This window comes from Apis florea, unplaced genomic scaffold (assembly GCF_048593485.1).
Source record: "Apis florea isolate Af1SG1 unplaced genomic scaffold, ASM4859348v1 contig_3496_pilon, whole genome shotgun sequence".
In the NCBI taxonomy this organism is placed as follows: Eukaryota; Metazoa; Arthropoda; class Insecta; order Hymenoptera; family Apidae; genus Apis; species Apis florea.
The window spans coordinates 5,177,015-5,204,863 of NW_028256773.1; the positions used below are offsets into that span (position 1 = coordinate 5,177,015).

Sequence of the window (27,849 nt, forward strand, 5' to 3'; positions counted from 1 at the left end):
CGCATAATATATAATAACATATAATAAATATGTATTCACGTCACATTAAAATATAATATAAATTATATTAATTTAATCGTATTTATTTTAATAAGATTATTAAAAATGAGTTAAAATAAATATAATGTTATTAATTATAATTAATTATTTGGATAAATCTTATTTCAAATAAATTTTGCGATCGAATAAATCATTGTAATGTTAGTATTTAAATTTTCTTAAGTTTATCTCTGTTAAAATATAATCTGTAATAATAAACAAAATTTAATAAACAGTATAAAAGTTAATTTAATAATAAAATAATAATTAAAATAAAATAATAAAGAAAAATAGAAATACTTATATTAAAAATATAATATAAGTTTATATAAAAAAAATATAAAGTATACATAAATAAAAATATAATATAGTATTATATTATATATATATATAGTAATATATATTATACAAATATACTATTATATTATAATTATAAAATATTTCCAACTTATTAATTATTTATGAAAAAATACATTTTTTAGTATTTTTTATAATTAAATTTCTTATATAATATTTATATTTATATATTTTTATATAATTAATTATATTTTTAGTTTGGCATGTAAAGAATCGCTGTAACTAAATATATTGATTTTATATTGTATGTTTCACTTTTGTTATCAAGTACATAATCTCTTATTACTATAGTTTGATAATGAGTATGTAAATTATTATAAAATTAAAAATAAAGTTTCTTATTGTATAAGAATATATGTCATTATGCCAGAAAATAAAGAAAAAGAAGAAGAAAAACCTGTTGTTGCAAAAACAGCAATTGATTTACAACGATTAAAACTTCAAAAATTGATGAAAAATCCGGTAAATATCAGAATATTGAAATATTATTCCTATAAAAGTTATTTTTTTTTTTTAATTTCAAACAAATTAAGAAATGTTATACAAATCATTTTTATTTTTTTGTATATTTTTAATGATTTTAACAAATAATAAAGTATATATACATTTACTTATGATATATTCATATAATATCTGTGATTCCTATATTAAGTTGATTTTATTCTTTTCAAATGCCTAATATTGTTAATATAAAATGTTTATTTATTTGTTGTAATAGGAAAAACCTATTATATTACCAGAACGACCTAAAGCTAAAAGTACACCTACAGTACCAGAATTTGTCCGTAATGTAATGGGTAGTAGTGCTGGTGCTGGTAGTGGAGAATTTCATGTATATAGACATTTAAGACGTAAAGAATATGCACGACAAAAATTTATTCAAGAAAAGGGGCATAAGGTAGTAAAAATATTTTTATTCGTATGATTATTCATAATATATATATATATATATATATTATTTTTAAAATATAATTATTTAACATGAATTAAACTTTATATTATCAAATATAAAAATTATTTTTATTAGATTAAATATAGAAATGAATAATACAAAATTGTCCTTATTTTATTTAATGTTTTCATTAGGAACTTTTAGATGCAGAATACCATAAAAAAATTGAAGAAAATAAAAGAATAGCTAAGGAAATAACTGCAAAAAAAAGAGCAAAAAGATTAAAAAAAAAACAAAAATGGAAACAAAACAAAAAGATAAAAATTACAAATATAGAACATAGCAAGAATGAAAATAATATATATTCTTCAGAAGAAGAAAATTTAAATGAACAGAAATTAAATACTAAAAATGATAAAATAATTAAGAATACATTAAGTTCAAAAGATTTTAGTCAATCTGAACAATCAAATTCTATTGCAAATACAAATAAAAATAAAGTTAGTAATACAGAATATATAGATATAAATGTAAACAATTCAGCTTCTTAATAAAAATAAATAGGATTTGGATTAAAGCAGTAATTATAACAATTAAAATAATAAATAAAAAATTATGATTTTAATTTTAATATTTATTTGACTAAAATTATTTTGGAAAAGATATTAAGCATTTAATAATAAGTAAAATTTGGAAAATCATTTAAATAAAAAAAATTATAAAAAATTTACATTTTAGTTAATTGAAACAAATTTCAAATATATATAACATAAATGATATATTCAAAAACTTATAGATTTTATGTATAATATAATTCAAAAATAATTCAATATAAAAAATTATATAATATAATACATACTGATAAATATACTATTATATTATTTACAAAAATCTATTTGATTTGAAAATCATCTTAATAATTTGTATATAATATTTATATTTACGTTTGTATATTTTATTATTTCTATCTATTTCGTAAAAGCAAGTTTTTTCAATTCAATATAATTTATATATTTCTAATATATTTTTAAAATATTTATTTAGAATCATTTTATATGCTTATTATGTACATGTACATATATATATATATATACTGTTAACGACTTAAAAAATCTTCTAGAAAAAATATAATTAATTGATTTCGATGAATCTAATACTAATATATTCATAAAAATAAGCATATATATTAGTTGAAAGTATACAAATAATGTATCATTATGTATTATAAAAAAAAGTTTATCTTCCCTCTATGACGAGAGATTTTTTCTCAGCCGTAAATAATACTTACATGATTTAGATATAATTATATATATAATTTGAATGCGCGATAGATATATATATATATATAATTGTATATACATATATACAATTATAGTATACAATTAATTTATAAATATATAATATATATATAAAATATTAATTATTTTTTACTATTATACATAATAATATCATCTAAATTATCATATCGTTTAGTTCTTTCAAAAATGCTTGCTAAACTTTGGGCAATTTTTCGTTCTTCTAATAATAAAGCATTTTTCATATATTTTTCCAATTGAGATTTTGCTTTTATTATATCTCCCATTTTTTCAGGAACAATAATTTCCTAAAAAATATATATATATATGTATGTATGAATATTTTTAAATTAATAAAAGTTATTTTTTAGAATAAAAAATTGTAAATATAATAATATTAATAAAATTAATATACTTTATTAATAATTAGTTTAATTTTTTAATAATAAAAAATAATAAAAGAGAATCATACTTGAAATTGTTTTATGTAATTAGAAACATCATCTATATGTTCACTTATTTCTACCCAAAGATTCTGTAAATCTGACACCTCTGTATTAGCAGCCACATGACTAAGAGTAAGACACAACTAAAAACATAATAATGATAATATTTATATACATATAATTTCAGATTTAATATTTAATTATAGATTTAATATTTAATATTTATTATTATAAATTTCATATTTAATAATAATATTAATTACCTGTTGAATAAGAGCATCACGATGAGGATACTCGATATAACTCGGTACATATTGAGAATTTTCAAAAGCTAAGATAAGACTCTTCCATAAAATTATTATATATTTTCCATAGGAATTACAAGAATATAATGCCCATGCTGCATTAGTACGCACTTTAAAATTCGGACTATTACAAATTAGATTGCATAATACAGGAAATACCTGATCCTACTAAAACAAAAAAATTGTGTTAATTGTAATATAAAAAACAAAAGTCTTATTAAATTTATTTTATTTATTACATACTCGCCAAGAAGATGGTAATATACTGTCTGGATTATTACTTAAAATTAAACCCAGAGCTCGACATGCATTCCAACGCACCTAATGTATAATATAGAAAAATATATTAAAACTTAAAATATAATAATAAAGAGAAATTAAAATAATATTTAATATAATGCAAAAATAATTGATATATATAATAATTTTTCAAATTATAAGATATGAAATACAAATTTCTTGCTAATTGTTAATTATGTATTTAATTAATATATTTTAATTTACCTTCATATCATTTCCTACTGTAGCACAATTTATCAAAGTCTCTAAACCTGATAATGTATCTTTCAATATGTATTTGTTAGAACATAAATATAAAATACTCCCAAGAGCTCGAACAGCATTGCATTTTACCTTATCATTATCCTTAGATGCTTTAATACTGACTTGATATATTTTTGGTAATAAAACTTCCAAAGAAATAGGTTCCACATCTTCATAATCTCTACGAAGAATATTTTATAAAAATTTTTAAAAAAATTTAAATTTTTATAAAAACTTAAATTAATATATGATTTTAAAAACAAAATCATTTAGAATAGTTAAAAAATTATTAGTTAAACATTTATATATCTATAACTAACTTTTCTTTAGAAAGACAATTACACAAATTAGCTAACGCCCATGCTCCTTTAATACGAACACCGAGATTTTTATCATCAGCAGTTAAACAAACTACATCAGCTAAGTCCATTAAAAATCCAGTTTCTTCTCTTAATGCAGGTAATGTGACTAACATTCCTAATGCTCGTAATCCAGCAGCTCTTACAGCACTTTCTTCATCATGTACTGTACCAAACAGTACTGTAATAATTAAAATTGTTTGTTGTCTCTAAAAGAATATTTATAAGAGATGTATATAAATATTGGAAATTAAAATATTTTTCTAAATGATTTATTATTTTATTATATTTAATAACAACATAAATAATTCATTTAAATAAATTTTTTGACATTAATTATTTTGCTATATAAAAATATGTACAAATTATCTAAATTTTTAATTTGTATAATAATAAATACTTACTTGAAGTTGAGCAAATACAATAGAATTAATATTGCCTAAACAATCACATACAGCTTCTCTTATTATTGTTTGTGGATGTTGAAGAAGTGATATTATAGGATCAAATATAATATTCCAAAATATTAAAGCATTATTATTTTCTGAATCAATGTTCATGAGACAACCAGCCATAATTTCTAGAGTTCTGCAAGCATGTAATATTACTTGTGTTTCAGAATCTTGTATGACTTCTATTAAAGTTATTGTAATCAATTCTATTTGTGAAAATACAAGACTTTCAGTACTAAATGCCATTCTACCAATTAATTTTAATGATTGAAGACGAACAGGTGTACTCATTGTCTATAATCAGATAATTATCATTATTTATTTCTTAAAATAATTTTTTTTATAATTAAATTGCTAACTTAAAATATATATATACCTTATTTGATATATTTTCCAAACAAACATGAATTAAAAAACAGATATTTGTCTGTTTAAATAATTTATTATTATATTCATTTGTCAAATTATTTTTAAGATCTTCAATATCAATCTCTTCATTATTTTCTTCTTCTATATTTCTTTCTGCTTTATTAATTGAAGTATTTAAACACAGTTGATCTCTATTTATAGTTAATTGTTTTCCAAGTATTTCAAATATTTCTGTAGTCACTGGATCACAAGAAGCAATGGCTTCAAAAGTTGATAATGCAGCAACGCGAACTGTTGGATCTATATAATAAATAAGAACATAACATTTTATTTCTTGCAAAAAAATATAAATATAATAAAAAGTATTAATAATAAGAATACCTTTGTAAAATATATATGGCCTACAATTTCTCATTAATTTTGTAGCAAGTCCTGTTTTCAAACGTGCATATGGTGTACCCTGAATTAAAGCAGCAGCGCATTTTAAACCATGCGTTAAGACTGCTACATTTGTTTCACTATTTAAAATCAAAGATAAAGTAAAATGCAATTCTTTAATCATTAGACAAACTGTACCAAAAAAAGTAATAAAAGACATTTGATTAACTTCTTCTGCATATATTAAAAAAGGTTTAACATCAATCAATAATTCTGTTAATGTACTTAACATGTGCTGTTTCACTTTAGATACAGATTCTTTTAAAATACTTCTAGTCAATACTCTAGCATCATTGCGTGATCCAGTAGCAATAATTTGTGGCCAAAATCCAAATATTTCACGACTTGGTGAATTTTCAATAAGTATTTGAAGTAAACGTATAGTTTCTAATCTTATTTTAGAATCCATAATAACAGAATTACTATTTTCGGTATCTGAAGTATCTGAATCACTTGAATATATGTTAATTCCTTTGCATTCTAATACAATGTTATTTTTTACTTCTGTAACAACTTTTTTAGTAGGTTGTTTTCTTAATTTTGCTTTATGATTTTTTAAATTTTTACATTTAGGAATTACATGAATTCGTTCTGGAAGATTCATTACTGCTGGACGAAGTAATTGTGGTTTTAAAGGAGAATAATCTTTAAGACCATAAAATAAAAATGCTTGCACAACTCCCAAAATTTCACCCATAAAGTCAATAGAATGTGGTAATACTTCATTAACTGTTATCATTTGCAGAATATGTAAACATGAACATAATATCTATAAATTTAATTTGTAATCAACATCATAAAATTTAATTTTTGTTTTATATCTATTACTTACTTTGGTATGATAATATTTATTATCATTTATATACAAAGAAGAAATAATATTTAATGTAATATTTTTAATGGTATATATTAACTCTTTTGTTATAAAAATACCATTGTCATTCATCAAAATTCCTTCTAAACAATTAATTGCATAATAATGAGTTTCATTCCATTGTGCATCAGATGAATTTAAATATTTTTTTAATAATTGATTATCTTCAATCAACAATTTCAAATACTATAAATACATATTTTTACATTAAATATTTTAAATATTATATATTCATAATAATTAATAAAATATTATATTTTTTAAAAAATATATACTTACATCAATATCGTTAAATTGCTTATTCATTAAAAAACTTTTTAAAGCTAAAAGAATATCATTATGTGTAATAGGTAAAGCAAATTTAAAAACTTCTATAAACCACTGTTTACAATGTGTAAATATTTGTTCTTGAAAATTAATATTGTTTTGAATTATATTAATTAAAAATCTGCAAAAACTTTGAATCAAAGTTGTTTCTGCAAATGTAACGATATTACATAATTGTTTAATTAGTAATTGCACTCCCTAAAACATTATTACAATATATACATAAATATATATATATTTATTTATATATACATAAATATATAAATTTTGTATTATGTTTCAATTAAAATAAAACAAATTATTTGTTTATTATATTACATGAACTTACTTAATTATAATTATAATTATATAAATTATATTACTTAAACTTACATCATTATTTAAATTTGTTAAATAACGATAATCAAGATTATTAAGAACACAAAGATAATTGTTAATTAATTTTATTTCATAATTCTTTGTTAAAACGAGTAATTTTTCTACTATATAATCAAATTTTGTTGTATAATTTGTATAATCTATATTCGTTAAAGCCATATTTTTATATTTTTATGTATTTAGATACAATTAGAAGATGTTTTAATAAAAAATATTTATTTCACATAAATATTTTCAACAGTTATACCACAAACGATGTGTATAATAGATTTAATACCTTTCAAAGTCTTATATCAAGTTTTGTATCATACAAATTAAAATATTAATATTAAAATCAGAAATTTTATTTTGCAATCTTCGATTTAAAATAATAAAATTAGAAATTATATATATATATTTAATTAAATATTATAAAATATCATATATAAAAATATTTTTTTACATCTAAATATCAAGCTCTGTATAAATATTCTTTTTTTTTTAAATATCTAAATATTAAGTCCAATTTAAATGAACAGTTTGTAACAATTTATCATTTCTTGCATCGAGCTTAATGATATATGATATATTAAATGAATTATTTAATATATAACTAATAATTTGTATATAATATATATATATTTTTTATTACTTCTTAAATTAATACAAAATAAATTAATACTTATGTATTTATTTTTAAATTGTATATAATGTATTGTAGGGAATTTTTGAGTAGAAAAATTATCATTTTATCAGTTGGTATTAACAATGCTTTATCCGGTTGTAGATAATATTGGTCTTTTGCTTCCGGTAAACCATGGTAAGTATAGCGTAGTTTTAAATTTATTGATATTATTCATAATATTTATAGTATTATGAATTTATCATCTTAAAAAAATTGTTTTTATATATTTTATAGTTTAATTTATATTTATTTATTTTTGAAAATGTATAAGAAATATAAAAATTATTCAATATAACCTTGTATTTTTCATATTTTTCAACCACATGGTATGTATTGTAAATCATATATATTAAATTAATAATTAAATTATTTATAATTATGATATAATTCTTTGTTATTACAAAAATAATTGGTTTTTTTTTTGTTAAATAGCCATTTCAAAGGTTCGTAGAATCTGGTCGTATTGCTTATGTGAGCGATGGGCCGCACAAAGGTAAACTTGTTGCCATTGTAGACATCATCGATCAAAATCGGGTAAAATAAAATTTTATAAATATATTATATTTTTTATTAAATATTAAATTAAGGATTATTTAATATAAATTATAAATATAAGTTATATATAATAATATATTAATGATGATCCAGTATCTTGATAGGAATTGCCGGCTGAGATATAATTGATGTCAGCATACTTTCACTGATATAATTAAAATACTTAATAATTACATATTAAAGAAATAGTAGTATTTTATATTAAATATTAATTTTTTTTTTAGGTTTTAGTTGATGGACCTTCTTCAAATGTTCCACGTTGTGAAATGAGATTAAATGATCTTCATTTAACTAAATTCCGTATACGTTTCCCATATACTGGATCCACTCGTGTTGTACGTAAAGCATGGGAAGCTGCAAATATTAATGATCTTTGGAAACAAACTATGTGGGCAAGAAAAGTTGAAGCCAAGAAAAAAGTAGGTATAATAATATTAGATTATCATATATATATATATATATATCTTCATATGTTTTACATAGCAAAAAAAAGTTATTTGTATATAATAATAAAAACTATATTTATTTAATTTTAGCGATTGGAACTTAGTGATTTTGATCGTTTTAAATTAAGAAAAGCAAGACAAATTAGAAATAAATTGAGGACAGATGCATTTTATAGATTAAAAAAGAAAGCTAAGAAAACAAAGGCTACAGGTACCAGTAAAAAAGTTGAAAAAAAGTGATTTTTTATTCTATGAAATAAATACAAAATTATCTTACAATTAGCATTAATTATTTAATTACCTTTCATCTCTATATTGTAAGAAAAATTAATTAAAATTAACAAAAACTCTAATAATAGTGAATTTAATAAATTTATAATTTGTTTATTTTTTAAAAAATACAATTTTCAAGAATACAAGAATAACATAAAATACATACAAGATATATTTCTATAATCTAATTTTATTAATATATTAATAATACATAATATTCTTATTTTATATATTATAATAATTCTATTATTATGAAATAATTATAATAGTAATAGTTACAAAAATGATACTGAACATTGTCACAACTATAAAGATAGAAGAGATGAAAATGTTTTAAAAATATAAAATCTTTGAAAACTACTTCAAAACAATTTATATAAGATATGTTAAGTTTATAATTCTATTAAATACCATCGAATATTATTAATTTTATTTAGTAATTATTCCTTTTTATATCATATTTATTTATTTTGATTGATAATGATTTGACTTAATTATTGATAAATTTACTAATTCTTTACACAAATTTAATTCAACTTTCATTACCTCAGCTGCTTTGGGATATTTTTCACAATAATCAATTACAAATTTATATGCATTAATACTATTTTGCATATTTTTTATTTGAATTGTTTTATCAGGAGTTATCATCTTATTGTACAATCTACCAAGATGAAAGTAAGAAAATAAAGCTGGTTGCATTACTTCATCAGGAAATTCTTGCATTTCAGAATTAGAATTACGAACATGTAAGGAATCAAGAAATGCTTGAAAATTTTTTATAGAATTTTTTGCTAAATAATTAATTTTTGTTAATGTTTGCGGTGAAGGTTTTTCATCGGACGATCGTAAACGATCAAGTTTTATATCAAGAATATCGGAATATGTTTCTCCTAATTCAATCCAAATTTGTCTACAAGCAGATTCATAATATTGAGGATTTAATTCCGTGATAACATTTTCTAAAATATCTATTCTTCTTTTATGCATTTTTGCTTGTCTATCTTCATGTTCTTCAAAGAATGACAAATATTTATAAGCTCGAGAATTATCTTGTATAATTAATATATAATCAGATGCATGATTTTCTAAAGTATAATAAGTTTTAGCTTGTTCTAACCATTTTTGAGTATTTAAAAAAACTGATCTAGCATCATCAAAATCTAATAAATATTTATCAGTGATTTGATTGATAATTGGTTCTATCTCTTTCTCTAAAATACTGAACCTTAAATCATTAATTATTTTTGATTTTGAATTTTTATTTAATTGTTTGTTATCCTGTCCTGTTTCATTTTTCTGCATAAGTCTTTCTTTTGATGAAAGCATAAGCAAAATTCCATATTTAGCCCAACATCTAGCAACATCTGCACTTCTATGTTTAAAATTTTCCCATTCAGCTGCAAGTATTTCATTTTCCTCATTATTTTTGGATTTTTGTTCTAATATATTTTTATACTTTTGTAATATATAAGATGCTGCTGCTAAATGATGTCTTGCTTGAAAGAAACTATTATTTTCCATGAAATATTGAGATAATGTTGCTGCATTTAATGCCCAATCAATATAATCTAAATCTTGCACAATTTCATTATGACCTAATTGCTTCCGCAAAGTCATATGACAATATATTGCAGATTGACAATGATCTTTCAAAGAACTATATACTTGAGCTAGATAATATAATGTTAAAGTATTAACTTTTTCTAATACCTCTTTAGGACTTAGTTCATCTTTAATTTGTTCAATACCAAAATTCTGAGCTATATTAATAGGATCTCTACATGGATTATTAATATTTATAAAGTTGTTATAAATTTTCTCTGCTTGATCTAAAAAATTTTTTGCCTTCATAGGTTGATTCCATTGAGACCATATAATACCCAATTGATTTAAAGCACTTAATACTGATATAATAGCTTCTGGTTCTAACTCTTTATTTCTTAATAATTTTATACATTCCATAAATTGTTCTTCACTTGCTTTTAATTCTTCCGTGTCAGCATGTAACAAACCACGATTTAAGTGAATCATAGCAAGCATTATGACTTTTTCTTTTTGTTCCTCCTGTGACATATTTTCTGAAATGCTAATCAGATCTGCTTCCATTGATTTGAACATTTCAATTGCTTGATATTTTATTTTATAAGGTTTACTTTCCATTGTAGTTTTGTCAACATCATCCAACAATTTTCGAACATCTTTAAATTTTTCTCGCACTTTTGTAATTATATTCTGTACAGAGTTGGATTCCATCTCGATTTGTCTTTTTGTTTATATATATATATTTTATTATATATATATATATATATATATATATATATATATATATAAATATATGTATATGTATATGTATAGTATGATTTATTATTTTTTTATTTTAAATGTTATTGTGACAAATTTCACGATAATTCATTATCATGATTTTCAGCTATTATACGTTGTACGTATTAAAACATAGCCTTTTTATGAAAACCAAATACAAACATATTTGAGTATGTTCAATAGTATAATATAATAATAAATTTATTAAAAGATTTTTTTACTATAAGAAAAAGGAAATGTTACACAAAACTATATATATATATATATATATATATATATATATATATATATCAATGAAATTTAAGCGCACCACGTAGTTTGTACATATTACTATTATTATATTAATCTATATTATCATCTCATGTTACATGCGATATTATTGATTCAAAATAGAATAAAAATAAGAAAGTTAATACTCTCAAAAAATAAGATAAAAAAAATACATTGAATGTTAGACTTATTGTTTACGTCATACGGTATATTGATTATTAAATATATATGTTGAATTATTAAAATATTTATGATAATATAAATAGCATTATATTTTATATTATTAAGTGATAGTTATTATATATAAAATATATTATATATTATATATTATATATAAAATATAAATTTATTGTAAATATATTTTGAATGAAAAACTATATAATAATATTCTTATGCATAGGTTATATTTATTCATAAAGAAAAGTATATATATTAAAATTTATCACTTATAATTAAATTAATTTATATTAATTTTTATCAAAATAATGTCTTTGAAAAAAAAAAGGATAACTTTAGCAGATAAAATAAATTCATTGGTTACTCCAGCACCAATAAATTTTGATTCTGATGATGAAGCCGAAGAAACAAAAGCAAAGGTAGTTGATTATTACGATGAAAGTGACAATTCAGATAGTAATATTCAAGTTTCAAAGATACGTAAACAAAATGCTTATTTCCTGGATCAAATAGATAAAAGGTAAATTTACAATTTTATTTTAAATTAATGAATAATTTATTATGTTATGAAGTTATTAAATGATATTATAATTTCTATCATAGATATAAGGGTAAAAAAGTTTCAAGAAAAGACATATTTAATAAAGATAATGAAAATTTTAATATACAAAATATATCAGAAAATGAAAGTATAGATAGCACAGAAGAAGAAAGTGATGACGAAACAAATGATAGTAATAATGAAGAAAACATTGATGATAGTAATAATGAACAAGATAATGATAATAAATTTAAATAGAGAATAATTATAATATATTGATATTTCTTTTATAGAACATTATAAAAAAACTTCATTATTTTAAGAACTGTGAGAATTTTTAAGAAAAAGATATAAAAGATAATTGATAAAAATATAAAATTAAGCACAAGTTCAGATTCTTCTCATATTCATTTTCTCAACTAAATTAGTTTTTTTATAAGAATAAGAACGAATACAAATTACAAGTAGCACAGATTAGTAGCTATAAAAATAAAAAAAATAAAATATAATAATCAAATATTGTATAAGCTGTAATTTGATAGTTATGAGTCAGATACAATAAATAATAATAAAATATAAAATGTAATATAACGAAAAGATAAAAATGATGAAATTTAATAAAAAATAAAAAAAATTTTATTATTGAACAAAGGATTTGATTTAATGTCGAAATATCAATTTCGCTTTATGCAATGCATCTGAATTGATGTTTGACTGCTTACAATTAACTTCAAGTTGAATATATTTATATTGGATGAAATTTTATATTGAATGAAATGTTATGTTAAAATTTTTAAATCATTCATTAAATTGAGTATTTAATAACTGTTATAATATTAAATTTCAGAAAAAATAATAAAATCTAACTAATAAAATATATAAATGAATTAAATATATAAATTTATAAATATCGATACTAAATATATCGATAGTTTCGATATATCATTTTCTAAATATCGATGTATCGTTGTCATTCCTAATTCCTTAAAGATATATATATATAGATAGTCTCATGGCGATAGTATGAATGTCACGTGCTTTTATATATTCTATCAAAATAATTAAATCTAATGTACAAATAGAAATAATCGAAAAAATATGGAAATAAATATGGAAACCGAATTAGAAAAAAGTAACTGTGTTAGAAATCAATTACAACTTTGGGAAAATTTATTAGAAGTTAGAATAAAATTACAAAAGTGCTTAATTACTAGTAATCAAATGCCTCAGTATGATATTTACAATAATTTTAAAACAAATACAGAATATATAAAAACAGCTGATGAAGTGAAAAATAAATTGAAAACATTATTAAACAATATGTTGCAATTGCAAAGTTCTTTTTTAAAACAATATCCTGAAACAGAACATTTATCGAGATATAATAAAAAAAGAAAAGCTGAGGAAAATAAGGATAAACTAGCAAATATAGGGGATCCAATGGATGAAGAAATTCCTTCAGATACAGAAGATGAAAATGAAAATATAAATGAAGAAATTCTTTCAGATATAGAAAATGAAAATGAAAAAAACATAGTTTTAGATGAAGATACAAACAATTTTAATAACAATATATTTAAGAAGAAATTGAAACTTGGCAACTATGAAAAAATATTAAATAATAATCATAAATCTTATATAAATTACAGAAATTCTATTATTCAAAAGTGGAATGAAAAGACAAAGATAGCTAGTGGTAAATTAAATAAAGATACAAGTGAATCAACATTAAAACAAATTGAATTTGCTTTAAGTGATAAACAGAAATTGCATAATAGAAGTCGACTGAAACGTTCAGAATATAAAATTATTGGTAAAGCAGAATTAACAGAAGATAACGATGGTAGAAAACTTCAAGAATATGATTCTGAAATTTATGATGATGATGATTTTTATCATCAACTTTTAAGAGATTTAATTGAATATAAATCATCTGATATTACTGATCCAGTACAACTTAGTAAACAATGGATAAAATTACAAAATATGAGGCATAAAATGAAAAGAAAAATAGATACAAGAGCTACTAAAGGTAGAAGAATACGATATAATGTACATAATAAATTAATAAACTTTATGGCTCCTATCACAATAAATGATATGTGGACAGATCATGCAAAAAATGAACTATATAATTCTTTATTTGGTAAAATTAAATTACCAGATGAAAAAGTTGGATGTTAGGTTTAAAACAATTAATAAAGTGTTAATTTTATATATTTTATTAAAAAATATTTTGTAAGGTTTATAGCAATTTGATAATGAAATGAAAAAATAATATATTATTTAATAAAAGAAATAATAAAAACGTGTTTATTTTAAATAACAAATTATTTTTAATTTTTAAAAGCTTCAATAAAATAATTTATATAGTAATAATCTATAAATATAACTCCTTTATTGTGTATTATATATTTATTCTTCTTATATGTAATATAATTCTAATATATCTTTTAAAATGTTAAATAATGTTTGCTTTTTTATTATAACCTGTTATATATTTATATTTTTGTAAATAAAATAATTTAATATTAATTTAATTTTAATATTAGTAGATTTTTATGTATTAAATTATTTTTTATAATACAATATTTAGAAATAAAAAAAGATATTGTATAAATGTAAAAATATAAAAGTTATAAAAAATGTTAATAGATTTATATAATATAAAATCTGAATTCATAATTCATTTTGTTAATTATATTCATAAATATAATTTTAGAATTTATTTTAAATTTAATATGCTTAATATAAAGATATTCAATTATTATATATTTAATAATTTATGTGTACAATATAAATAAAAAATTATTCATATTATCAATATTTTCTATAAAGTTTGATAAATTTTTTTATTTTATATACTATTTTATATTTTTTATAAAAACTTTTATATATATATATTATTTATATACAATATTTTATTATATTTTTTTGAATAAAAAATAATTAAGAATTTTGAGTAAAATTATTTTGTTACAATTCAATGAAAATCTGAGCGATACTATCGCCTCTACATCCGTTCTTTTCTTAATCAATTATTTCAAACTCTATAGAATCAGTAGTTTCACTATTGCATATATTTGATCTATGGTACAGGTGATTCTCGTTTCACTTAATTTATTTACTCTACTTAATTTAACCGGTGATTACGCTCGAAAGAGCAATTGATAGTTATGGATTCTGCATGTCAAAATTCAGACTTTAGTAATAAATATTTGCTTAGTCAATTAAATATAGCTAGAAAAGAAATTAATAATCTAAGGTATTGTTTATATTTGATTGCTGTTGTTTTAAAATTCATATATAGAATAGATATTTCAAATATTATGTAGATAATTCGAAACATCAACAAGTTCCGTTCAAATATATTGTTTTACATACACTAGAATATCTTAATGATATATATATATATATATATATATATATATATATATATTGCACATAGAATATTCACATGAAATATTTATTGTATTTCCTATGAATAAAATAAATAATATAATTGAAAATATTAATATTTAAATTATAATATTTTATATTAAATATTTATTATAATATATATATAATTTATTATATACATATAATATATTTTTATAAATAAAAATATTAATATATTTTATTATGTGATTTTTTAATTTTAATAGACAACAAATAAAAAGTCTTCGATACATTCATGAAAAAGATGTTGATGATATAAAACGTCTTTTGGAATCATACAAAAATGGATCATCTATATCTGAAACAAAAGTTATAGGTCCAAATGATGTGAAACCTAGCACTAGTACAGATAATGATGCTATAAAATTAAAACCAATTGGAGTGATATCTACTTGTTTTCCTAGTAAACGTGCTACACCCAGACAAACAGGAGTCTGTGGAAAAGTACCAGGAAAACTGTTATTATATAATTCAATATTTACTAATCCTGATCATGCACTTGAAGGATTACAAGATTTTTCACACTTGTGGTAAGATAATTAAAAAAATTTTTAAATATAATTTATTTTTATATTTAATTTATATATATATAATTTATATTTATATTATATAATTTAATTTATTATTATATTAATCTTGATTAAATATAACAAAAAATATTCTTTTTTTAATTTTATATGAGTTATTATGAATCATTAATCTACAGGATATAAAAATTTTATTTTATTTATTTCTAAAGAATTAATATAAAATAATTTCTATTTCAACAGGGTCCTCTTCTACTTTCACAGAAATGATTCCACACATATTCGTGCCAAAGTTGCACCACCAAGATTGAATGGTACAAAAACAGGTGTATTTTCTACACGTTCTCCACATCGCCCATGTCCAATTGGCTTAAGTTTAGTAAAAATTACAAGTATAGAAAATCATACAATATATTTTGAAGGTGTAGACATGGTTGATCAATCACCTGTATTAGATATAAAACCCTATATACCACAATATGACAGTCCATCATTTTTTGAGAAATCAAGAAATAGATCACAAGAATCTAATATAAATGATGCATTTGATTGCATAGAAGAAACTGCCAGAAATCAAATATGTGGTACAACTAGTATTAGTCTTGGAGATGATACAAGAAATTTATTTTCAGAATCTTGTTATAAAAAAACTACTCATAAAACAAGTCAAGAAACAGATATTTCTAGAGATGAAGAAATTGCTTTAAGATTACAAGCTGAAGAGTTTCAAAGAAATTCTAATTTTGAAAATTATACCAATATAAGACATTTTTCTGAATTAAATGATATCACTTTGCACAATAGTAGTACATTACGACATAACATAGATGTAACTGCTATACATAGAACTCCTCATACATTTTCCGATACTTTATCTGATACCAGATCAAGTTTGAATATAATTAGACACAACATACTTCCATCTAATGTTGAACAATCAGAAAGTTTACTAGATATAAATAATGGATTACAAAATATTAATGTAAATGATCGTACTAATATTGAATCAGTGTACGAATCGAGAAATGTAGAATCTAATTACACAGAAACGCATGCTCCTCGATCTAGACTTTTAGATGGAGCTGATGGACCAAATACCATTTGTGGTACAGATATAGATTTAATTCATAGACGATCATTAAGTTCAAGAATCGATAATTCTCCCATAAGAATGGGCGTACGAGAAGCTCCTGATGGAGAAGAAGGATTAGAATCACAAATTCTCACTCCGCAACATTTACCGAATCAAGTAATAAGAACTACATCAAATAATAGTTTTCCAGACACTGGAGATGCACATTTAGTATTTTCTTCTGAATTGAGAAATGCTGAAGATAGAGAATCAAGAGCTAATTCTTCTTCAGAAGTAAGAATTCCAGAATGGATATCAAGACCTAGAACACCTCTATGTGTGGTATTTAACGATCGTGCTTTAATTCAATTAAATGAAATCTTAGGAACTAAAATTAACGACCAAAAAATTGCAATTGAAAATGTATTGCGCGAAGATCCTAGATCTGTATATTTAAGACAACGATGGGGTAGTCAATTTTATACTTTCTTAATTCACGATTTACATATCACTTGTAGATTCGACGACAATCACGGCATAGTAACAGTTTTCCAAGTCAAACACGCTGGTCGTATTTGCGAATGTGGAGAACCTGAATGGCAATGTTTGGGTCATTCACCACCCTCATCTTAAAAAACGTTCTCATGTATGTGTATATATATATATATATCTGCATATATATAATATTATATATGCATAATATTAATTTGCTACTATATTTTTAAAATTATTGATTACATGTGAACGAATGAACAATTTAATTTATCTATAGTATATTTTATTTCTATATCATATATTTTTTAAAAATTTTCTCATTATGATACTTTAGAGGAATGCTTATTTAAAATTTTGTGCATTATAATTGGTATTTTTAATTTAATATTTATCTATAAATTACAATAAATGATTATATTTACATTTAATATTAAAATTTCGTGACAAACAATTAGTAACTTAACTAAGAATATTATAAGATTAAGCCAAAAATATTTTATGAATTATAATCAAATATTAAGATCTTTTTTTTCTTGTTTAAAATTATTATCATTGAAAAATACAATATAATTTTAAATAAATTTATTTGTTTTATACGAATGAACTTCAAGTTTTTCAAGTTATATTCTGATAATTGTATTATATAGTTAATATTATTTTTTTTATGAAAATTTAGTAAAATGTTTAACTACATTTTTTTCTTTATATCTTTAACTATTATCTATTGATTTTTATTGTTAATGAAAACAATCAATTTTTCTAAGTCTTTTAATTTCTAATAATTTTACATACATAAAAACTAATTTTAAATTTTTTACAACAATATATAAATATATTTAAAAGATTTATTTAATTTTTAATTTAAAATTTATTTAAATACTAAGATGTTAAAAATCTTGTAAATTATGATAAAAATAGATAAATCTTTTATTATTTTAATTATGGAATATTTATTCTATAATTTTTTATGATTTTATTGTAATATTATCGCATAATTTCTTATTATAATACAAAAGTTCCTATATGTTTAATCTTTAAACAGTTATAATGCAAAAGTTATACTTGCGCACAAAATAAAAATATTACGAAAAAGTTTATTTATAAAAAATTGTTTATCAAAATTTTTATGATATTAATAAAATTAATAATTTTAATTTCATAATTTGATTGCATTGAAAATTATATTAAAAAATTCATAAGAAAAAACATTGTTAACTGTGATTATAAATACATATATAATTCAAGTATACATTCGTATTGTTGAATCTGCACCTGCAGAAAATACCCATGGTTGAATAGGATGAAACATCACATCCAAAATACCAAAATCATTATAAGATTCATGATTGCATAATCTTTTAAGTGGTACAATCAATGCATTTTGCAATAAATCACTAAAATGCATTATGAAATAATTAATTTATAATGAAAATCATATTAAATAATTATAAATTATCTTACTTATACACCATTCCATGAGAAACGATAAGACTCCTATCATCAGAACCAGATGCAAAAAGAGGATATCGCTTATGAAATATAACACTTCGAACGCCCGTACCATGTAAACGTAATGTCTGGTAAGGTTTTGTACTTAAATCAAGATCAAACCAAAGCATTTTGCGATCATAAGTGCCTACTAAAATATTATCACCTCCTAGAAATATAAATATAATTAAATAATAATAATATAAATACATCATTCATGTAATATTCGATTTTTTTTACCTGGATGAATTGCCATTGATGATATCCATTGTGAATTCGATAATAATTTTTTAATCATTTCTTGTTTTACTAAATCATATATTCGTATGTTTCGTTGAGTCTAAAATTATTTTTTTTTATCGCAATTATATTTATACATTTAATTTATATTTTTTACTTACTGCTACAAACAAATAAGGCCTAATTGGATGAAATAAGACACATTGTATTAAACCTTTTGATCTAGTGAATGGTAATTGAGATCTTCGTTTTGATAATTGATTTATTAAGACAGATCTGTTTTGACCATCTGGCATAACAGCAGCAAAATAATCACCTTTACCATGCCAAGTTACTTGTTTCACTATCTTAAAATGATTTAAAATTATTCTGATTCCATTAGTCCAATGTTCACCTTCTGCTTGTTCCCATTGAACAGCAGTTTTCACTCTCTCACTTACTGTAAATGTATATTTATATATAGTTATTCCAATTCTATTATTTTTTAATATAAAATATAATATTATAATATTATAATATATATAATATTATAAATAGTTATACTATACTTTTAAATTATATATTGTATTAAATAATACAATATATTTAATAATACATATAATAAAATATATAATATAAAAAAACCATATATTAAAATACCTATAATATCACTTTGTGGTATTATTTCTAGTAATTGATTTGTTTTATTAGTAATTAAATGATCTCCTATACCAGGATTTATCAAAAGAATTTTTTTATCTGCAGCTACTGCTATAAGTGATAGAGATTGATTTGGAGACCATGCTATAGATCTAATAATTCCTCCACATGGAATTGTTTTTACACATCTTCCTGTTGCTATTTCCCATACTATCAAACAATTAATTACAACAAAATTAGTTACAATGTATAATGTACAATATTTCGTATAAAGAAACTTACTTTTTAAATTCATATCATCACTACCAGAAGCAATATATTGTCCCATTGGTTCTGCAGTAATACTTCTTATCATATCCGTGTGACCTTTAAATACCATGGACATTGTTGTAGGGAATGGTTGTAAATCCTTTGGACTAGGTAATTGAGGTACTAAAGCTTCAGGTTCTATTGTTAATTTCATTTTCAACGCTCTAGGACATAAATATAAATCTAGACATCTCTGAAATCTTTCTTTAACATATTTCGGATAAGAAGGAACTTCGCGAAGTGAATTAAATTTCTGTGGAATGAAATGTAATTTTCGTTTCCATGGTGCTGTCTGTAATTTATTCCATTCTTTTAATTCCTTTTTATCAAATAGATATTCTGGTGGAGGATTATAACTTTCTGCATGTCCAGGTAAATGTCTTTTTGGTGGTGGGATATGTTTATGAATTCTACGCATTTCTTCAGCTTGGTCATCTGATTGCCACAACATGTAAAATTGTGGATCGTATTTTTTCTGTTCCTTTTCTTTTTTTAATTCTTCTGTAGATTTTATCCAACCCATTTTAAGTGCATGAACTAATTTTGATATCTTTTTAGCTTCTGGTTTAGATGGTAAGAATGAACGTTTATGTTCTGGAAATTTACGTACTGGTGTTTTCATTATTTCTGAAGTGAACCATTCTATCCATGGCTATAATAAAGCAACAACAATACAAAGTGAATTACTATCAATTAATGAATTATTATTAAATTATAAAAAATTAAATAATAAAAATTAATCTTATTAATAAAATACTTACAGAATATTCATCAAAAGTTATATCAGGAATTTTCCGTTTTTGTATCCTTGTAATTAAATCTATATCTGCTTCACTTAATTTAACATCTTGTCCAGTTTGAGGATCTTTAATTGTTCTCCAAAAATCAGGATCTTCCATTCTTTTCAAAAAATTATCTAACTGATCACCTTTTTGAGGTTTTATAATTTTTTTACCATCCCAATTATAACCAATGTGATCATAGTCATTATACCATTTTATTGGTATATTTCCAATTGTATTGCGAATATCTTCTTCATCAGAACTATCATATTCATATTCATCTATTTGTTCATTTTTTATCATTTTATCACTATTCATTTTTTTGTTTATACTAAATTCAATATTTTTTTCCAGATTTTTTTCTTTAGATCTTTTTACATCATTTAACTTAAAATTATGATCATTTTTTATTTTATTATTCTGGATAACTTTAGAAATAGTTGATACATTTGATTTATTAATTTTATTTGTAAAATATATGTTTTGTTTATTAATTTGTATCATATTAGATACATTATTTTTGTTATTGATATTAGATATAGAAGATTCATTTTTTTTTATCTCTTTAGATTTATTTTGTTTAGATTTGAAATTTTCATTTTTTAAAAAGTTTTCCAAACTTTCATCTTCACTTTCATTAGTGTTTTTACCGAGAGAAATATTTTCCTCATTATTTTCAGAATAATCTTTATTCAAATCAAAATCATCTGAATCTGTTTCAAAACTTAATTCTTCTTCATCATCATCAGATTCAAAAACAATTAGATCTTTTTCGGTATCTGATTCAGGAATATCTTCATTTTCATCTATTTCTTCATCTGTGCTTTCATTATTATTATTCACTTCAGCAGATAATAAATCTTCAGCATCTGAATCCTAAATAATTTTATCATTTAAATTACTTTATATTTCTTTATAATACAATCTTTTTAAAATAAATAATATTTTAATTTAAATAATTATATTTTTTATATTATTATATTAATTTTTATATTTTTAAATTTGGATTTAATAATATATATCAATATCAATAATATATATCATATGTATATATATTTTACAATTATAATAATAATAAATATTTTAAATTCAATTTATATATAAATTTGTTTAAAAATATGTTGCCATAAAATAAAATTCCATAAAATTATTTGATATTTAAATACTTAAATTATTTATATATTTAATAAAAAACATTCAATAAGATAATATTTCTATAAATTATTTCATATTAAAAAGATTTTTATTAAAAAATTATTAATTTTTTAAAAAATATATATTAAAAAGTTGTATCTTTTATAAATGAGAATGCAAGATCAAAAAATATTACCGATTCTTCTTTAAATATAGATTTTGTTGAATTTTCTTCTTCTTCTGTAACATTATTTTTAATTTTTGTGGTACTCAATTTCCTTTTTGAAGTTTTCTGTTTATTCTTCATTTCCTCACGTGTATACAAATAGTAGAAAGGTTATGTATATTCACGTAATATTAGTTTCAAATTTATGTACTTATGTATATAACCATAGATGAAGTACTTATATAATAGAACTATAATTTAATGTATTTTTATTCACACAAGCGCAAATGTTATTTTAATGTTGTTAATTTATTTTAATGTTATTTTAAATATTAAGTAATAAAATTGAAAATTTTTAATTTTTCTTTTTTTTTTTAATTTTTAAGAATTTAAATGAATAAAAATATAACAAATTAACAAAAAATAACTTTGAAGAATTATTTAAATTAATTTTAAATTATAATTATTATAATTTAAAATTAAATATTTAAATTTATCTGAATTATTTTTAATAAGTTTAAATTTTCTTAGTAGTTAATAGAAAATATAATAAAAAATTGTATCATTTATTGAAACGAAAAAAAATATGAAAATATTTCAAATTAATACTTAAAATTTAAAAAAAATGAAACACATTAATTAAGAAATAGATTTTTTTTTTATTTTAATGATTAGTTTCACTAAAATGTATAATTTTAATTTGCATTAATTCATTAATTGTTTAAAATTGTTTAATCAATCCTTTATTTTTTCATAAATGCTAAATAAAAATAATTAACAAAATTTTAATTTTTAAATCAATAAATATTTCATAAAAATGAATTAAATTTTATTGAATATATAAAGAAACATTACAATTAATTATAATGTGAATAAGATATTAAAAATATTTTAAATTATTTTAAATGTTTAAATATAATTTGTTTTGTTAAATTCATATATATTATATAAATAAAATATTTTATTTATCTATGTACATTTTTCTATATCTATCTTCTTGAAAAATATAATAGATATGAAAATTTAACTATATATACTACTATAAATGAAAAATAATCTATGAATTCTTACAATATTTTTCAATTTGCTATATGATTATATTGTATTTTATTTGTTGTGCAGTATTAGGTGGTGTAGTTGTTGGATGAATATGAACAGGTAAATCCCAAATCATTGTTTCAACATCCAAAACTAATGGTCCTTGCCAATTAATACTAGTTTCACTAGGCATTTCTACTAGTTTTGAAGTTGTAACAAATTCAAAATGTAATCTCCATTTTAATGTCATCAAATCAGTAGTAAAATCCGGTGTTACATGTAACGGTATTGGTAATACTAAATGAGAATATTTTAAACCCATACACATTTCATGATGTTTATTATAACTAACTAAAGTTGGAGTTATGGCCTTTCCTCGTCTGTATTCATCAGAAATATGTTCTTCTGATTGCAATGCAACAGATACTTGTGCACAAGAAACAGTGGCATTTGAGAAATCAAATGTTCCAACTATATCTTCTCCAAGTTTATAGGAATTTTTGAAAAGACAAAATCTTACGACACGTCCACGTCCATTTGTAATATTATAAAAATTTGGACTACGTCTAGCTGTTAAATTCTAAATATAAAAACAAATATTAATTAACAATATATATATCATAAAATATATAGTTTTTAATAAAAAGTTTTATAAACCTGAAGAGTTTGTAGTGCCACATCTAATGGAGTTTCTCTATGTTGTGTTTCCATGAATGGATTATTTGGACTTAAATCGACGCTATCATTACAAGCAGCTACTTCAGGCAATTCTAAAATTATGTTAAATTGAAAATTATATGCAAATATAAAATTATTAAATATTAGAAAAACTATTTTATATCTATATATTTATAGATATAAAACTATTTTCTGAATGATTAATTTTTTGTCTTCATTACAGCAAAATTTTATTTAAATCTTAATTTCAGGAAAAAAATTACACATCTTTAATATAAGAAAAATTAATAATAAATTGATAAAATAAATTGATAAATTAAATGAAAAATTTCTATTACATTTAATATAATTTTTGAGAACATTCTAAATTTGTTTATACATTTATTTCTATATAAAAAATAAGTTTAATAAACCAGATAAATAATACATTACCACTTAAAGAAAGTACTCTAAATGGAATTCTAAGTAATTTTATAGCTGTGTTTACTCGTTGTGTTCCAACAGTGATTTTATATGAATATTTTACTGCATGTCCTCTATAAGATGGAGGTGCATCACTTGGAATTGTTTCCCGATAAAGATCTATAAAATTTAAATATTTAATTTTTAATAATTAAATTTAAAATATATCTAAATTTTAATCAAAAACTCACATGTTTTACTTTCACCGGGAGATAGACGTAAATCACAAAATAAAATTTTGGGCTTTGTGTTTAGAACAACATGACCATTATCTTGTTGCCATGGGGCAAATGTTGTATCTGCAAGATACTTATTATAAAAAATGCTGAATGAATTATAAAGTCTTAATTATAAATTAAAACTAACTCAACATTTATAAAATAATTTATAAAATTTATAAAATAAATCTGGACATGAGATAAAAAATGGAAAAAAAAATTATTATTTTAAAACATAATAACTTACTAGCATTAATAGCAGCTAATTGAGTCATATTTAATTTTTCTGAAAAAACAATTTTACTATTTGTAGAACATTGACAATGAACTTGAGCACTAGCCCATGCAAGACTTTCAAAAATATCACTGAAATTTCCAAAATTATAATTTATATATAAAAAATACAGAAAGATCATCATAAATTAATAATATATTACCTATGACTTTGAGAAATTTGATGAATTGGATTTGGAGGATTACTAAACGAGACTAAACATTCTATAACTTCACCAGAAAAATATACAGGTCCTCTAATTAATTTTGCTGTTATTTCAATCATAGTTTTTGTTATAAATTATAACAAATAATTTTCTTAAATAATTTTTAAAATATGTTTATTTTTATAATGTAAATATTTCGTGTCTCAAAATTCGTTTTATTATATTATTTTATAAAAATTCAATTTTTCTGTTCTATTATACAAAATAATATTTAAAATTTCATATATTATTTTCAATTTATGAATTTCATTTCATTTTTTACCTCTTCTATGTTCAAAATTAACACTTTTAGGATTTTATTAACATTAGTCTAGAATTATAAATATATAGAGTACGAAATTACATATATACAAATTGCACACATGTACAATATTTTTAAATATAGTTAACAATATTTTAATCTATTTTAATAAACTGTGTCTATATATATTATTTAACTCGTTATAATTCAATTTAAGCCATTAAACTTAAAAACAAATTACATGTATAAAATTTCAATTTCTAATATGTATACATATTTGTTTCTTAGTATATTTTGTTTCTTCTAATTATAATGTTTTACTTTCACTTGATGATTCAATATTTATTGATAAGTATTTTATTAGAAATGCAAGTTATATAGTTAATATAGTTTAACAAAATTATATTTATTTTTGTAAATACTTGTATCATAATGATATCAATTTTTTACTTTAAATTGTGTAATCATTAATGAATTAATAATAAAAATTAATATTGCAATGGCAAAAATAACTGCATGTGAAATTTTTAATCAAGTTGATGACAAATATTATACACTTTATGTAGAATGGTTTAATTCACATCTTAAAATAATGTTATTAGAATCAAAAATATTACCGCTGATTGGTGAGGTTAGTTCAAAAATCTAAAAAAAAAAATTAAATAAAATAAAAAAAAATTAATTTAATTTTTAAAAATATATAAGTTTTATTCAATAAAAAAATTGTTATATTGTAGATGAATACTAAAAATATAAATGATTTTTCTAATGAATTATCTAAATCATTTGATGAGTATTTTACAGAAACGAAGAAAATACTTTGTGGAAAAGATACAGAAATTAAATATTTTATTAAAAATAAAATTTTAGAATGGAGAAATGATACATGGATTCTTGGAAAAATTCAATTGCATTCAATTTCAGATATTCAAATAATTTGTGAAAATTTTCAACAACTATTAAAATTTTATCAAAGTATTCAAAATAAAATAACTACATTGGAAGAAGAAAATAAAAATTTAATATATATAAATGAAAAATTAAAATTGAAAATAGAAAAAATGATAAAAATCAAAACTGTTATGGAACAAGATCTTTATAAAAAATTTATAGTAATCCTAAATTCAAAAAAAAAGAAAATTAAAGAATTAAAAAATACTATACAAGAAAAAGAAAGTAGTAATACATCAATCTTTGATGTATGTACAGAAAGTGAAGAATCTGAAAAAGAAGATGAAACTGAAAATTATATTTCTATATTATCTACCATTAGTAAACGAAAATCTTTTATTAATAGTAAGCCACAAAAAATACAGAAAGATAAAAAAACTGATAATATTTCTGATGATAAAATAATTTATGAAGCATCTAGCAGCAAAGATTATTCAAGTAACTTTAGCTCTAAGAAATCAAAAAGTAGTTTAACTTTTACCGAAGAAGAATCTGATAATGAATTATTTCCTTAATAATATTTTATTTATAACTTTTATTTACAATCTTTTAAAAGATTATGTAAGATTTTTCATATTGTGCAATGAATGTTTAAAAAGTATATTATGAATATAAATAATATTTTATTATATCATATAATTATTATTTTACTTTAATGAAATTTCTAAAATATTCTAATTTTATATAAAATTTTATATAATTTATATAAAGAATTTTATATAAAATATTTTTTAAATATATTAAATTATGATGAAAAAAAATGTTTAGTCTAAAAATAAGATGAAATTATTTATATATATTTTTATTATTAATTATATACTCTATTTTGTATATAAATTATAAATTACTATTATAAATTTTATTTTATAAGTATAATGAATTAATCAAAAAATTATAATTAACATGAAACTATTATAAAATTATAATATGTCCATTATAATGTTCATGTAATATTCTTACTTTTCAAAAAAGGAAGTATGCATATATATTAAAAAGAGAAAAATTTATTTAATATGATAAAATATGATCTATAATTTTTATGATATAATATTATTTCTATAAAATACTTTTTTAATGCTAAATTATTATTGAATTTATTAAATTATTTTTATCATCATATTAAAATAAAATATTCTTTATGGAATA

At 20.6% G+C, this 27,849-nt stretch overlaps 9 protein-coding genes across 12 annotated transcripts; 5 read left to right on the forward strand and 4 right to left on the reverse strand.

Annotated features, from left to right (window-relative positions):
• Positions 1–210: 210 nt before the first annotated feature.
• LOC100872479 (PRKR-interacting protein 1 homolog) lies at positions 211–1,919 on the forward strand. Its single transcript, XM_012494720.3, has 3 exons — positions 211–858; positions 1,115–1,294; positions 1,483–1,919. Exons 1-3 carry the CDS (start codon positions 760–762, stop codon positions 1,837–1,839), a joined length of 636 nt encoding a protein of 211 aa, XP_012350174.3. The 5' UTR covers positions 211–759; the 3' UTR covers positions 1,840–1,919.
• Positions 1,920–2,310: 391 nt separating this feature from the next.
• LOC100872360 (HEAT repeat-containing protein 6) lies at positions 2,311–7,544 on the reverse strand. 2 transcript variants are annotated; one of them, XR_004226170.2, is made up of 12 exons: positions 7,069–7,544; positions 6,649–6,894; positions 6,328–6,555; positions 5,439–6,264; positions 5,065–5,357; positions 4,641–4,982; positions 4,198–4,445; positions 3,839–4,058; positions 3,578–3,655; positions 3,293–3,502; positions 3,056–3,172; positions 2,311–2,891 (listed from the first exon to the last, which is right to left on the reverse strand). XR_004226170.2 is itself a non-coding variant. In XM_012494718.3 (12 exons), the coding sequence occupies exons 1-12, from the start codon at positions 7,231–7,233 to the stop codon at positions 2,709–2,711; spliced, it is 3,153 nt and encodes a 1,050-aa protein (XP_012350172.2). In that variant the 5' UTR covers positions 7,234–7,544; the 3' UTR covers positions 2,311–2,708. The 2 variants fall into 2 exon arrangements, 1 of the variants encoding a protein (XP_012350172.2); XM_012494718.3 differs by having other exon boundaries at positions 3,293–3,499.
• A 159-nt stretch (positions 7,545–7,703) lies between these two features.
• On the forward strand, positions 7,704–9,018 carry RpL14 (ribosomal protein L14). 2 transcript variants are annotated; one of them, XM_086913302.1, is made up of 4 exons: positions 7,704–7,873; positions 8,171–8,272; positions 8,518–8,712; positions 8,830–9,018. In XM_086913302.1, the coding sequence occupies exons 1-4, from the start codon at positions 7,871–7,873 to the stop codon at positions 8,977–8,979; spliced, it is 450 nt and encodes a 149-aa protein (XP_086769428.1). In that variant the 5' UTR covers positions 7,704–7,870; the 3' UTR covers positions 8,980–9,018. The 2 variants fall into 2 exon arrangements, with proteins under 2 accessions (XP_086769428.1, XP_086769429.1); XM_086913303.1 differs by having other exon boundaries at positions 7,852–8,064.
• An 89-nt stretch (positions 9,019–9,107) lies between these two features.
• LOC100867898 (KIF-binding protein) lies at positions 9,108–11,268 on the reverse strand. Its single transcript, XM_012488004.3, has one exon. The coding sequence runs from the start codon at positions 11,266–11,268 to the stop codon at positions 9,478–9,480; it is 1,791 nt and encodes a 596-aa protein (XP_012343458.2). The 3' UTR covers positions 9,108–9,477.
• Positions 11,269–11,676: 408 nt separating this feature from the next.
• On the forward strand, positions 11,677–14,633 carry Aatf (Apoptosis antagonizing transcription factor). The gene is made up of 4 exons (XM_031920308.2): positions 11,677–11,813; positions 12,008–12,304; positions 12,388–12,580; positions 13,400–14,633. Exons 2-4 carry the CDS (start codon positions 12,093–12,095, stop codon positions 14,507–14,509), a joined length of 1,515 nt encoding a protein of 504 aa, XP_031776168.2. The 5' UTR covers positions 11,677–11,813; positions 12,008–12,092; the 3' UTR covers positions 14,510–14,633.
• A 762-nt stretch (positions 14,634–15,395) lies between these two features.
• Positions 15,396–19,106, forward strand: LOC100862925 (uncharacterized). Its single transcript, XM_012494717.3, has 3 exons — positions 15,396–15,590; positions 15,970–16,293; positions 16,534–19,106. Exons 1-3 carry the CDS (start codon positions 15,502–15,504, stop codon positions 17,993–17,995), a joined length of 1,875 nt encoding a protein of 624 aa, XP_012350171.2. The 5' UTR covers positions 15,396–15,501; the 3' UTR covers positions 17,996–19,106.
• LOC100871996 (ribosome biogenesis protein BOP1 homolog) lies at positions 18,612–23,156 on the reverse strand. The gene is made up of 8 exons (XM_012494716.3): positions 22,646–23,156; positions 21,295–22,191; positions 20,507–21,185; positions 20,225–20,434; positions 19,747–20,024; positions 19,586–19,685; positions 19,319–19,514; positions 18,612–19,251 (listed from the first exon to the last, which is right to left on the reverse strand). Exons 1-8 carry the CDS (start codon positions 22,754–22,756, stop codon positions 19,098–19,100), a joined length of 2,625 nt encoding a protein of 874 aa, XP_012350170.3. The 5' UTR covers positions 22,757–23,156; the 3' UTR covers positions 18,612–19,097.
• A 271-nt stretch (positions 23,157–23,427) lies between these two features.
• On the reverse strand, positions 23,428–26,102 carry LOC100863278 (RAB6A-GEF complex partner protein 2). Of its 2 annotated transcripts, none has more exons than XM_086913305.1 (7): positions 25,774–26,102; positions 25,449–25,703; positions 25,259–25,297; positions 24,985–25,092; positions 24,764–24,913; positions 24,311–24,423; positions 23,428–24,233 (listed from the first exon to the last, which is right to left on the reverse strand). In XM_086913305.1, exons 3-7 carry the CDS (start codon positions 25,284–25,286, stop codon positions 23,703–23,705), a joined length of 930 nt encoding a protein of 309 aa, XP_086769431.1. In that variant the 5' UTR covers positions 25,287–25,297; positions 25,449–25,703; positions 25,774–26,102; the 3' UTR covers positions 23,428–23,702. The 2 variants fall into 2 exon arrangements, with proteins under 2 accessions (XP_086769431.1, XP_086769430.1); XM_086913304.1 differs by having other exon boundaries at positions 25,259–25,377; positions 25,774–26,068.
• LOC105737281 (uncharacterized) lies at positions 25,899–27,339 on the forward strand. The gene is made up of 2 exons (XM_012494714.3): positions 25,899–26,383; positions 26,490–27,339. The coding sequence occupies exons 1-2, from the start codon at positions 26,252–26,254 to the stop codon at positions 27,216–27,218; spliced, it is 861 nt and encodes a 286-aa protein (XP_012350168.2). The 5' UTR covers positions 25,899–26,251; the 3' UTR covers positions 27,219–27,339.
• The last annotated feature ends 510 nt before the right edge of the window (positions 27,340–27,849 follow it).

Excerpts from the sequence above, each read along its gene's own strand:
- LOC100872479 (XM_012494720.3), top strand. The coding sequence starts at position 760 with ATGCCAGAAAATAAAGAAAAAGAAGAAGAAAAACCTGTTGTTGCAAAA. Across the intron at positions 859-1,114 it reads AAAAATTGATGAAAAATCCG|GAAAAACCTATTATATTACC; the intron begins GTAAATATCAGA and ends TTGTTGTAATAG. Across the intron at positions 1,295-1,482 it reads TTCAAGAAAAGGGGCATAAG|GAACTTTTAGATGCAGAATA; the intron begins GTAGTAAAAATA and ends TGTTTTCATTAG.
- LOC100872360 (XM_012494718.3), bottom strand. The coding sequence starts at position 7,233 with ATGGCTTTAACGAATATAGATTATACAAATTATACAACAAAATTTGAT. Across the intron at positions 5,358-5,438 it reads GCCATATATATTTTACAAAG|ATCCAACAGTTCGCGTTGCT; the intron begins GTATTCTTATTA and ends TTTATTATATAG. Across the intron at positions 3,656-3,838 it reads CAGTAGGAAATGATATGAAG|GTGCGTTGGAATGCATGTCG; the intron begins GTAAATTAAAAT and ends ATTATACATTAG.
- RpL14 (XM_086913302.1), top strand. Across the intron at positions 8,273-8,517 it reads ACATCATCGATCAAAATCGG|GTTTTAGTTGATGGACCTTC; the intron begins GTAAAATAAAAT and ends TTTTTTTTTTAG. Across the intron at positions 8,713-8,829 it reads AAGTTGAAGCCAAGAAAAAA|CGATTGGAACTTAGTGATTT; the intron begins GTAGGTATAATA and ends ATTTAATTTTAG.
- LOC100867898 (XM_012488004.3), bottom strand. The coding sequence starts at position 11,268 with ATGGAATCCAACTCTGTACAGAATATAATTACAAAAGTGCGAGAAAAA.
- Aatf (XM_031920308.2), top strand. The coding sequence starts at position 12,093 with ATGTCTTTGAAAAAAAAAAGGATAACTTTAGCAGATAAAATAAATTCA. Across the intron at positions 12,305-12,387 it reads CTGGATCAAATAGATAAAAG|ATATAAGGGTAAAAAAGTTT; the intron begins GTAAATTTACAA and ends TTTCTATCATAG. Across the intron at positions 12,581-13,399 it reads ATAATGATAATAAATTTAAA|ACAAATAGAAATAATCGAAA; the intron begins TAGAGAATAATT and ends TAAATCTAATGT.
- LOC100862925 (XM_012494717.3), top strand. The coding sequence starts at position 15,502 with ATGGATTCTGCATGTCAAAATTCAGACTTTAGTAATAAATATTTGCTT. Across the intron at positions 15,591-15,969 it reads AAAGAAATTAATAATCTAAG|ACAACAAATAAAAAGTCTTC; the intron begins GTATTGTTTATA and ends TAATTTTAATAG. Across the intron at positions 16,294-16,533 it reads CAAGATTTTTCACACTTGTG|GGTCCTCTTCTACTTTCACA; the intron begins GTAAGATAATTA and ends CTATTTCAACAG.
- LOC100871996 (XM_012494716.3), bottom strand. The coding sequence starts at position 22,756 with ATGAAGAATAAACAGAAAACTTCAAAAAGGAAATTGAGTACCACAAAA. Across the intron at positions 20,025-20,224 it reads ACCACAAAGTGATATTATAG|TAAGTGAGAGAGTGAAAACT; the intron begins GTATTTTAATAT and ends ATACATTTACAG. Across the intron at positions 19,686-19,746 it reads GGCCTTATTTGTTTGTAGCA|ACTCAACGAAACATACGAAT; the intron begins GTAAGTAAAAAA and ends AAATAATTTTAG.
- LOC100863278 (XM_086913304.1), bottom strand. The coding sequence starts at position 25,570 with ATGATTGAAATAACAGCAAAATTAATTAGAGGACCTGTATATTTTTCT. Across the intron at positions 24,914-24,984 it reads TCCCGGTGAAAGTAAAACAT|ATCTTTATCGGGAAACAATT; the intron begins GTGAGTTTTTGA and ends TAAATTTTATAG. Across the intron at positions 24,424-24,763 it reads TAGAGTACTTTCTTTAAGTG|AATTGCCTGAAGTAGCTGCT; the intron begins GTAATGTATTAT and ends ACATAATTTTAG.
- LOC105737281 (XM_012494714.3), top strand. The coding sequence starts at position 26,252 with ATGGCAAAAATAACTGCATGTGAAATTTTTAATCAAGTTGATGACAAA. Across the intron at positions 26,384-26,489 it reads TATTACCGCTGATTGGTGAG|ATGAATACTAAAAATATAAA; the intron begins GTTAGTTCAAAA and ends GTTATATTGTAG.